Source organism: Haemaphysalis longicornis, unplaced genomic scaffold (genome assembly GCF_048455015.1).
Source record: "Haemaphysalis longicornis isolate Haplotype H1 unplaced genomic scaffold, Haemaphysalis longicornis Haplotype H1 scaffold_1, whole genome shotgun sequence".
NCBI lineage: Eukaryota > Metazoa > Arthropoda > Arachnida > Ixodida > Ixodidae > Haemaphysalis > Haemaphysalis longicornis.
Genome location: NW_027526203.1, coordinates 396,881,294 through 396,893,327, shown reverse-complemented (window position 1 = coordinate 396,893,327; position 12,034 = coordinate 396,881,294). Strand labels below are relative to the sequence as shown.

The 12,034-nt window shown below is 47.5% G+C and overlaps 1 protein-coding gene across 3 annotated transcripts in view; it reads right to left on the bottom strand.

Moving 5' to 3' along the window:
- Nucleotides 1-12,034, bottom strand: part of LOC144155342 (uncharacterized) — a 217,029-nt gene that overhangs the window by 19,244 nt on the left and 185,751 nt on the right. For all 3 annotated transcript variants that reach the window (XM_077686707.1, XM_077686709.1, XM_077686708.1), the window contains exon 6: nt 1,816-1,896. In XM_077686707.1, coding sequence (XP_077542833.1) covers nt 1,816-1,896 — 81 coding nt within the window. The remainder of the gene's footprint in view (nt 1-1,815; nt 1,897-12,034) is intronic.

Below are 12,034 nucleotides of genomic sequence, written 5' to 3'. Positions count from 1 at the left end.
ATTCGAATCTGTTCACCGGTCAGCGAAAACTTTTCTTCGTTTCTTTTTAATTTAGTACTCGCTGGGCGCAGGAGAAGACACCAAGCTCCTTTCTACTGTCTTTTTTTCGGTTCCTTGACAGGAATCTACTGAACTTCCAAAGAACAAAAATAAAGAACCGAAACTGTCTGTTGGGACATAGCCACATAGTGCCTAGCATTCGTAGCTGAATCGCCTTCATGACGCTTTTTTTTAGGCTGTTCTTTCCTACTGCGCTGCAGGTCTCCAGCTTAATGCGGGCCAAGAAAAAAATGCATTAAATAGTTTCTATGCACGAGACGTGGTGCTGTTCTATCCTAGCTGCACGTGAACGACTCGTGTGTACGTGGTGGATCTCACGTGGGTCTTTTTTTCCCCCTGGTGCCACGCCTAATGTGCGGCGCTGATGTGTTATCTTTTTTCTTGCTTTGTGCGGCGCCACTTTTTCTCCCCTAATTTCGTAACAATCAATGTAATGCATATTTTTAGTAAAGGAATAAGTAATGGTAACATAAATAGACTTCATTTACTTCGGAGACCGGAAAAAAATACATACAGGGAAATGAAAATATATGTGGCCCTGTCATTGCACATAGATTGATATAAAATCTGTACAAAAGGTATGTGTATATAAAACTGGAAAATCAAGTACTATTGTACTTTGTTTGGTATTCTTTAAATGTGCCACCAGTGGTAGCCGTTTTGGGAGGTTTTTCCTGTATACACTTCGTCGTCAGGTTCGTTGCTTTGGAAGGCACATAGGTGGCGGTAGTGGTTTTTTTTTTTTTTTGCACCACACAAAAAAAAAAAACGTGTATGAGTGTTTGGGTTAGCAGCTAAAAAAAGCTAAGCATTCAAAACCAGCTGAGTACGCCGTTTAGTAGTTTTTAGGATAACTATCAACACGGGTTGGCGACACCCGTGAAGCTAAAGCAAGAAAAAATATCTAAGAACCTCGTGCCGGTTGAGACACAATTGTCCGGCTAGGATGACGAAGTCATTAATCGTACTCATGCTCCGTACCGGCCTAGGGGGATTATGATGGGAGAATTTCAGTCGACACACCGACACTCTCAGCGTTACAAAAGTCCAGAGATCAGGGCGAGGCAGGCTTCATTTGGTGCGTATCGATTCGCAAGTAAAAACAAAAGTTTTCGAGAGAGACTTTTCCACAACCTGCGCTATTTATTAGCATAAGTATTTAGAACATTTACTGCGTTTCGCTGAAGGTTCTAAAGTTTTGTCCGCATTGTTAAACCGAAAATTTCTGTTAAAAAACAACTTAATTAGGTAGAGCATGTATAAAATTGCTTCAGACGTACTAGTTTTTCGGCGCTTAAACCAGTATAGTATGAAGTAAACAATTAAAAACGTTGTTAACGAAGGTTTTCACCATTGTGGAACAGATTTAGGGGGTGTTTGCGTGAAAGATATGTTTGATTGCGTCATGCACAATAAGAAGAACAAGAGTACGGAAAAGCGCCCACGTGGTAAGATTAGTGCGCTAATCTCATTGGACTTCACATTAAAGCGTGCTGCAACATTGACACCAGTCATCCTCAAGCATGTCTGCTGAAGCAGAGGCTTCAATCTCCGACCTTACTCCCTCAGTCGGTAGCAACCTTTCGCCTCACTTCAGCACAGCTCTTAGGCGGGATTCAGGCCCATTAGAGGCTGATATCGACGTCATGACGTTGTCCCTCAGTGAGGTTGACACCGCTGGCTACGGTTTCTTGATAAACCTGGTACGTGCCACTACGTCCTGGTGTTCGAGCAGATCGGCACCAGTAAACTCACCTTGCATGTTGCGCAGGTGGTTGTGAGTGTGAGCGTCAAGAGCATTCTTTGGCATAGCTGGCAGGGCGTTGTGTGGGTAACCTGGCGGCAGAGGGGGGAGAGAAAGGCGGCAGTGAAAAAACAAGACAACGGTCTCCCCGCGCGTTTGGAATCGGTTAAACTTTTCTCAATAAAAAGGCACGATTTTGTGTAAGTTTCGTGCAAGCGCTTATGGTTTGAAAGGGCACATGAACTGACGTAACTTGTAAAAACATTAAACGGGAAGCTGGAGCGTAGTATAAAACTGTCCCCTTGGGAGCGCTATATTAGCCAATAAAAAATATAAAACCTTTGACTGCCAATGTGCGCTGACTTATAAGCTTAGTAAAAATTCGTCGTGGTCGTATTTTTTTTTTTATGTTTTCGCACAATTCTAGCCATGTATCCGCCGCTTGGCTGACGCATAACACACCACTTACTCCGGCACACGCGAAACAAGGAAGTTTAGCGCATATTTGGTGTCTGCAAAAGCGAGCCCCGAAGATTGCAAGCTACTCCAAGGAAGGCCATGGGAAAGCGAAGCTTGGGAGGATGGCAGTACATGATGAAGTACACACTCCAAAAATGCCCGCACGAGTGTTTTTCGTATGATGCCTGAACGACCACTTGTTGCGCCCAAGAGAGCAAATTTTACGAATCACCCAATGCAAAACGTCATGCTTGAAATGCGTAATTACACCACACAGGCTACATGTATTGAATAACACCGGATGATGGGCTTCGTCATTGACCTTTTCGTCCCTTTTGTCGTAATGGCGGTTCATTCAGGCGCATTACGGTGTGCAGTCATACGCAGCACCCTAACCCCTTATCACACAGAAATGTACGGTAATACCTTTTTGTCTCAATACGTACAAGATATATTTCGAAACGTATCAACTCAAAAGGAACGCTTAAAATTAATATTATTTGCGAAATTACCGCTCGAATATCAAAATGTTTCGCATTAGGGGCGTATGCCCGAACATATGTTGTCGGGACAGGGCACACCACGGCCCCATAATTCCCAACTTACTTCCCGCTGCCAAAACAAAAAAGATGTTCGCTGAACTAAATTAAACGAATGGGCATGGCAACTTGCCTACCGCGTAAATTAAACTGGCAACATTACAGAAGGTAATATCGCCGCCAATGCAATAAGTGAACGGTCCATGGAAGCGGGAAAAAAAAAAAAGAAAAACCCAGATTTTGTCCAGCGACAAGAAGCTATAGCAATAACTGCCTCACCCCGTTGTAGAAGCGAATGGTTCGCATTGCACTGAACTTGTCGCAGGGCCCACGCTTACAGTGAAATGAAACGTAAAGCACGCCGGGCCCCCGATAGTCGCCGCGGTCGAAGCCACTTTCTTCGCTTTCGGACAGGCTCGCTAACAAAGACTTGGACAGAAGTAATCCCTCAGCTGGAACCACAAAGGCTCGGCGAAGCGCGAACAGGAGTAGTAAAAGCTCCCGCAGTAAGGGAGAAAGAAGAGAAGACACCCGTGCAAACAGGCAGGCCGCAGAAGGGAAGGCTATCGCGGGCCACTTCTGGCGATCCGCCTGAGCGGACACCCGCAGTCCTCTTTTCGAGTGCTCTCGAGCGCGTTATCTCGTCTTGGGGACAGCAGACGTTTCGGTTGCTCCGTGGCGCGTCTCCCTCCCTGCAGAATCGAAACCGAACAGCGGAGAACAAAGCGTGGGCGCCGCGTCCTTATCCGGTCCGCGCGTCCCCGTTGGCCCTCTTCTTGCCTGCAGCCGCCTTGATCGGCGGCCCGGGGACAGAAATGGGCACGTCTCCTGCTGGTTAAGATAGCGCTGCGCTAACGACACAGATCAGCGCCTACGAGCAAGGAGGAGCGAGAAGGACGCGGCCCCTTTCTACGGGCAGAGCTAGGGACACAGATGTGGTAGGCGTTCCGAAAAAAGGTTCCCCCTGGGGAGCCGTACCCTTCCCATTCAGCAGCTGAACTCTGGATGTCCCTGACGAAACGTTGCGCTAACACAAATGTTTTGGCTCCTTGGAAGGCTGTGCTTTACGAAGGTACGTTACTCTCAACTAGAAACGTCGTCAAGAATGATTTTAAAAGCGACAAATAACAAGAAGAAAGCCATGTACGTGCCACCAAACCAAATGAACAGTTCCGATGCAGTCAGCACCCAACTATTAATAAGCGTCCGGTTTGACTGAAACTGGCCGTTCGTGCAGACTTGTTGTACATTGTATTTAAACCTCCCGCGGGAATTTCACGTGCTTCGAATAAGCCACGCATCTAAAAGGACGACGAAGGGCCGATGTAGAAGCAGCACGCTCTGCTTGCTGGATTTTCGTGCTTTTTTCTGAACTTGGAGGAACAAGAAGCTCGCTGACATGGAAGGCTGGTTTTGCGTATTCTTTCTCGGGCGCTACTAGACGTCGAAGCGCAGTTTTCATACAGGCCTATTTCAGTAGGTTTAACTTTGGTTTAGTAGCCTATTGAAACTGTTTCTATCTTTCGTGTAGACAAACAAAGCCCCCAACTTAATTGGGTTTGGCATACAGGTGACGCAAAACGATCTGACGACCCCACAAAATCGTGTGGCACTTCTGTTATGCACACTCGCACTCTTTTTTTTTTCTTTTTTGCTGATTGTTTCACGGAAACGCAATTAAGACCTTGATCCCCACACTCTAAGGCCTCATTCACACAGCCGCCACCTTCTCCGTCACGGCACCGTCAAGTCGAAAAACCGCGACGGAGACGTAAACGGAGTAGCATTCGTACTGCAGCTCTGCGTCGCAGTGCAGGGTCCTTTGCCTGGTCCTCAGTTTAGCCTAGAATTGAGCGTGGCTTAGATTTTTATCTAAGCCACGCTAAATGGCTTAGATTTTTATGTGTGCTCACATTTTAAATGGCTTAGATTTTTATGTGTGCTCACTTTTCGCTAAATTTAGCCGTAAAAATTTGTTTTCTGACTGGCTGGTTTACCGCGGGGCATGGTCCGGTCGCGTTGACGGAACGGAAACGTAGAGCTCGGCCTCCCGTCGCCGTCGCACCGTCTTCGGCGAGAAATTGGCCGAGAAATTGGCCGACAAACCGTCGCTTATGACGGAAGACGGTGACATATCGGTGACGTGACGGGGTGAAAAAAGGCTGCGTTAACGATGGCTAAGAAGTCCGTTAGGGCGTCTTCCCCACCATGCTCCAGAATGACCAATCGAAGTGGCCTAGTGTGCAAATTCGGTAAATGACGTGGGCGAGCGTTCAATTTAAATGAAAAAGGGCACCTGCGCAGGTGCATTGCGCAATGCAAAACGCCATTGACGCCTTGCGTGTTGTCCCTACGCACATGCACTTTTCTTAGTCGAACCATATGTTGGGCTTCGTCGTTCGCCGCATATGCCCGCATGGTCACTTCAATTGGTCATTCTTGAGCGCTGTGGTGAAGACGACCTAAGGAGACTTCTTAGAGTTCATGGCTATTCCCGTCGAAATGACTCCTTGATGCCACCAAGCCGACAGCAGGGAAGGTGCGAGTCTGGAAACCCGCTTTTTCGCCCAGAGACACCTTGCTCAGAGTGCGCTGCATGGGATACATTGATGAATCCCTTGAATTAAAGCGACTTTGTCCCTGGCTGCTGTAAATTGCCTTCGTACTTCTGTAAGTCGACCAGACGTACTGTTTCAATTTCATTCTCATTCAGGTAGACACATCCACTTCGGGGGAACCGCCCAAGCGGTGACAAAAGGGAGAACAATCTGATGTGGCTTTGGGAAAATATATGTTCTCATTGATTGGTGCCAGGGCCAGAGATAAAAAAAAAGTCTAAAAATACACAGACGTCGAAACAATATTTTATTTATCTGCATGTCAGAGTTAGAGAGCACGAGGCGACTAACTCTGCTTATCATCGATAAAATAGTACTGATAAATACTTTTCAGGCTGCTATCCACGCACTAAGCTCACGCGGCTTCGATGTATGCGGTCATCACAACGATCAGCTATTTTTAATTCCGCGGAAATAAAACAAAAATGAAGAGAATGATCAGAAGAAGCATATTGCGCTCAAACGCTTCGAAGTTTTTATTCTGAATTGATCCCTTTTTCATACTTATTTTTTTCTTGTTTCATGTTGATTCCTTTTACTTTTAATGCGAAAGCCGTAGGTACCTATTTCGTGGAACGCACGAGGAACGAAAAATCGTTATGAGGTGCACAAAATCGTCCTAACAAGTTGAAGTTGCACAAACCGTGACCGTGAGCAGGGGGTCGCGCGCCAGGAAATGGAAATAGCTGCGCTAAAGGCAGCTGCCGCACGTACAATGCGAGCCGCCTGAGAGGTGAAGGTATACCGACAGGGCAGAACACCATGCTACTGGTGAGGGCTAACGAGTGGTACGAGCTGGCAAGAGTGCTGACGAGGAAGCCGGTCAAGTGTTGACGAGCGCGGCCGCAAAGTTCAACAGAAAATTCAACAACAGAACAACAACACCAGGTGAAGGCTTTCGCCTTCACATTCTTGGAAAGTTCAAAGCAATCCCCTCTAATTTTTGCAATACCAGTTATGGCTGAGTCGTCAGTTGCGAGCAGAAGCACCATTCGGAGGACGATCGAGAGCTGTCGAAGCACACCGCTGAATAGCCTTCTATGCATTGAAAATGCATGCGTTCTTGCATGCAAAAAGGCGCGACGCGTCTTCGAAATATACGCTGTTTAGTGCATCAAAACAAACCAGCAATAAAATGACAAGTGAGTATGATGGACGCTACAAAGCTCCACAACAGCGCGCACGAGACCATCGGGGGATCACATTTCCGACGGTACCAGACACCGGCCGGAAGCGTTTCGGGGAAAAGGAAGTGCGGGAGTGCGAGTGAGCCGTGACGTCACGCGGCTCCATTAAGGGTGACCGATCGGGGAGGAAAAAGCACCCCTTCGATCCGGTTGGTGCAATCAGACTTCATTAATGGAGCCCCGGAAGAGAAAGGCTCAGGTGCGCGTCGCGTTCGTATCGACCGCGCACGCGTGTCAAAAGTGGACGCCAAGGGTGTCCGCGGTGTACGCGGCACCTTTCGAGAGACAATTTAAAAGAAATGGCGCAAGGTTTCAGGTTCAGTTATCTCGAGGGGATGAGATTATTGCACCAAGCGACGCAGCGAATACGTTTCTGGATTGTAAAAATTGCTTTGGCATATGGTGATCCATTGCGGATTCGATTCAGCGCGCTCACTTAACTTGTTTTCGGAACGAGACTTTAATTTTCATATGAAAGACGCCATGAGGAAGTGGTTGAGTTTCAGTAAATCTGGGTACGCTGCCGTGCGCTTAGAGTGCATCTGTCTTATAAATGGCATTCGCATAAACGCGTCTTATAAAAACGCGTCGCATAAAAGCGTACGCTGGCGCGAGTATCCACTGGCTTGCCGCTTTACCAACTGCCTGGAGCTTCAGCTGCGATGGCACCGCCATCAGTACAAAGACACGGCGCTGTTTTCGCGCTTCACAATTTTGAATATATAGTGTCGCGAAATCACGGTCAGTTTGATGATTTTATTCGAAATATCTTCCGACTAATCGATATAAATGGTTTTAGCTTCGAATTATCGGGCAATCTCTTCAATTGGATTGCATGTAAAACCTCTGGGGCCAGCACACCATTTCTAATTAACCGAAAATTCGTACTAAGTGTCTTCGAATTATCGGTAGTCGAGTGCATAGGCAAGACCTTTCCGAACTTCAGCACAAAGAAAACATTAGGAATATTCCAGGCGAAATTAAAGCCCATAACCGAGACTAGCAGCGTTTATTTGATTAAAAATATACGTGGTATTGGCTTTTAAGATACCAAACAAAAAAACAACGCGTTAAAAATGGTGTCGAGGAGGCACAGCATTAGCACCAACGCTACAACAAAAGACGTCGGCGTGAGCTGCTTCAGGGACAATAGAAACAAAAGGTCCCAACAGGTGGTGCGTGAGCGGTGAGAACGCGGGAAAATTCAATCGAATCGGACAGACCTCCCTTGGATTCATCATGGGACGAGCGAGAGAGGAGGGGGATAGAGAAGAGGGCGTTACGTCCCAAGGTAGTCTACATATCTCTACTTAAGGGCGGCAGAAGATGTGACGACATTTGCAGCGAAGCAAGCATATACGCGGCCAAGTTTTTTTTTTTTTTTTTTTTTGCTTGCGTTGAATATCAGGAGTCGTAGCTGCCGAAGAGAAGCTGTGGATTGTATAGGCAGAGGCGCGGGTCCAACTCTTTCCCAGTGGCTGCCCTCTGGCTAGGCCCTTTTCCGAGCACGACAGGACATTCGATGCTAGGTCGTCCTTTCGCCACATGGTTTAAAAACGGTCATCGCCTTTATTTGCGTTCAATCCGCTGCTAGCGCACGGAGACGGGCTGAACAGCCGCCCCACCACTGGCGCCGAAGCGTCTCCGCTATCGGTGCCCGCTCCCCTCCAGCTCTGACGATCGCGCCGTCGGTCGCCTCGGCCGAAGGACAAAGCGGGGCTAATGAGGGGCCCCCCAGGAACCGATCCCCGATATGCGCCGCTCCCGGAGTCCGCGCTCCCGGTCAGCAGCCGACTGCGCGGGGTACGACGTGCTCGCGGCCCTTATCATTCCTGTGTGCGCTGCCTTGTTGCGTGCCGGCCTGGTTTCCCCCTTTTTCTCGCCCCCCTCCCCCCTCTCTCCTTTCTCGTCCGCGGGCCACATTTTGTGCGCCTGCTTTTGCTCTCACCACAGCTAGTCAGCATTTCCCCTTGCACACCGTGCTTCGTCCCTTTCGTTTTATTCAGTGCTGTAATCATGTAACGGGTCACAATACACCCGCTTGTCGTATTTATTTTGGTTCACTTGCTATTTTCAAGAAATGGGTGCGAACTGCTCGAGGACAAACTTGACGATGAGTTGAGCTCCGATAGGGTATACGAAAGAAGGCAGTTTCGTTCACTGCCGTACCTCATTCATGTTTACAAAACCGTTGCATGCAGTAAGGATGAGGAAGCATTTTGAAACTTTGAGCTCGAGCTACCACAGCTGCACAAACCTACAGACTTGCTCTGTGTCTGTGAACAAAGCGGGAAAAAGAAAGCTTGTCGGCATTCTGCAGGCATATCGGCGACGAATGCCCACAAATTTATGATTGAGCATACTTCCCAGTATAGTAGCTCAATGAAACTTCGAAGCAGTAGAGTTTTATTCCAGCCGACGAACACAGGGCTGTCCGTTTCCCTCAAGAAGAAGCCCATGTATACCACAATATTTACAACTTCACTGTAAACTACGTAATTAAGAAAAGTAAATGAAACTCGGCATAATGTGAAAGTCGTCTTGGAGGAAAATTTTCATATATTTTGGTTCGAGATGGTTTCGAGGAAGTAAGAGTAACAGCTGTTTTCTGCAACCATGCTCTCTCCGTAGAGAGCCAATGTATTGACAGCAGATGGGAATTCTTCAAAGTTTACAACTTCCCTGTTGAATAACTAATTATGACAATTAAATGAAACTCAGTGTAATGCTTGAGTTGTCCTAGGGGCGAATTTCGGCATGATCTTTTTTTTCTTTTTCGAGATACCAAGATTAGATCGAGAGCTGCCGAGGATTCACAAAAAGTTCTTTGTCAACGCGACTCTGTCCGCGGACGCTAAAATTTTCCGAAACTAGCCAAAGATAGCCGCTCTGTAAAAAAAAATCCTTCTTTTTCTAGCTGCATATGCTACGAGCATTAAATGTGCGATCCAAGACGAGAGCGCACCGAAGTGGATACTGGAGCAGACTCAGCTGGGGAAAGGCGCATCCCTCTCCACGTTAGGAATGAGAAGCACGATCCCCCTCCCCTTTTGAAGGGGGACACGACGCGTCATCTAGTCCTCAACTGTGTTAGGAGGGGACTGAGTAAAAGTGGAGGTATTTGCGTGTGAATGCATCCACCACCTGGCATCGTATTCGATGTTCTTAAAAATTCGGTCAAAGCGGAATTAACACCGATTTCTTTTAATAAATAGAAGCGAATGTTCTCACAAAGCACGCAAAATGTTTTGTTTCCTCGCGGTACCAGTCATTACGTGGTTGTGTACTCTTTGCAGGCACGTCTCAGACTTCTGCGGTATTGGGTTTTCCCAACCGTTCCCACAAACACGCACTCAAGTTTTGCTTTTCCGCGCTACTCGTGGTGCTACAAGGGTGCACCCTTTACAGGGGCATCATACACGCAGGTCTTGCTGTCTTGTACGTAACGAATGCCTTGGTTTCTTCGAAGCTGCAACCGTCACAGAAATCAATCCGTGAAACATCGTACAGAGCTCGAAATTAAGGGGATGGCGGTAAGGAAGGTTAATAATTTGAGGATTTGCGTGTGTTTGGAACTTGGGTGAACAGTGTTTGCACACATCAACAACCTATCCAGTAGGGGGAGAGGGGGGAACAACCTGAGGAAATGCTCAGCTATGGTTACGCAGGTCATGATGTCCTAAGGTCATCACGCTGCTGTGAGGCCAACAAAGATAAAAGAATAAAACAAGCAAGAGAAGGAACTTGCACTAAATTTTGAACTTTTCCAAACTTTTGACGCTTCGGAACAGAACTGCATTAAAATGAATATACTTGTAGGATCACCTCAGGAATTGTAACAACAGTTCATTTCAGTGCAATGGCGTGTGAGTTTTATGTGCGCCGCCAACGTTGAATAAACATGTCGAATGTTCTTATAATTGTGCGTGTTTGCAGCGTCGTCTTGTACGTGAAGCTTGGCCGCTTGCTTCAAGAAGTAAGTAGATAGTCGTTCGTGCGCGGTGCTAGCAGTGCCCGCCAGCTTCCTCGTATATGGTAACAAAACACGTTTAGCACCGAGCTTGAGACTAAGCTCAAGCCGTTGTGTGCAGGCTTTCGTCGCAATGGTTAACGACGCATTTCTCCTTTCTTTGACGGGGATGATAGACAACGAACGAAGGAGTAAGCGGGTCATGACAGACAAAAAAAAAACAAAAAAAACAGGAGCTTTGGGTTACGAACAATCGGAAAATGATCGTTTTTCAGCTTTGCTAATAAACGCTGTTGATTGGTAAACGTCAGAAAAGCAGTGAGAACGAAAAACTGCGTTAAAACAACGCGAGCATTGAACATTAAAAATGGGAGAAAAAACGTCGAGCACAAGTTCAAACTCTCTCCTGTTTTCAAGATGAAAAAAAAACGAAACACAAGAGTACAGCAGTGGGGTTGATAGCGACCAACGAAGCAAAAAGGAAGAGCGCAGCGAATGGAGTCTTCTTTATTAAAACGACTCCGGGGGCAAAGGGGCGATACAAATATGCGCCCCGCGCACCCGCAGCAGTGTCGGCGCGCGTCGTCGTTCACAATGCCGGGCATGTTCGCGTCGAGTTCAGCGTTTCTCGTATTCGCTTATGCTGGCGGCGGCAAAAATAAAGCAACAAAGTACCTCCCCGTGTGCTCATGCGCGCGCGGAGGAGAGAGGGGAGTTGCTCTGGAAGACGCGGGAACAAGCCGTGAAAAAGAACGATTCTGTTGCTCCTCTGCTGACTCCGAGCCATTCGCATTTTCCTCGCAGTTAGCTTTTTCTGTGATTATCTACACTGCGCATTTAACGCTAAGGGAATTTCCATTTTTTTTTTATTCCGAGTGGAGCGTGGAGGAAAAACAGAAGTGAAGAGAACATTGCGCTTCCGCTCCTGACGCGGTTGTTTGCGAACGCGCCAGAGTGACTTATGTACGAGCTTGCTCCGGGGTCGTTAAGTTTGTCTGCATCGTTGGTGGCCCCGACAATGGCAAATGTCGGCACGTTTCTCGAGTGCCGTTTCTGACAAAGGCCGTTGATACAGGCTGAAATCCGAGTGGCCTCAGGGCGTCTCATTTCAAACGCGGCTCGTGGCGGCCTTGTTTACGGACGCGCAGCCGACACCGCTGCTGGCTGCTGTCGCTTCGCTGCCCCACGGCTCACTTTGATGGCTAGGATTGAAATTTATCTCGCCTCGCGCCGGAGAATGAATTGGAACCGCCAGGAAAAGTTTCGCCGCATGCTCGGGCAACTTGCCTGGGTGGAGTTTTTGGTGTCGACAGAATGGTGAGGTCTGCGTGCAACCTGCACTAAACCTGCCCTATATGTAGAGCAGGTGCTGTACCGACTTAAGTGCTTTTCGTTTGTTATCTGATTTTTTGTGTATGAGGATCGTAAAAAGTATCAACTACCAAAGGCGATGTAAT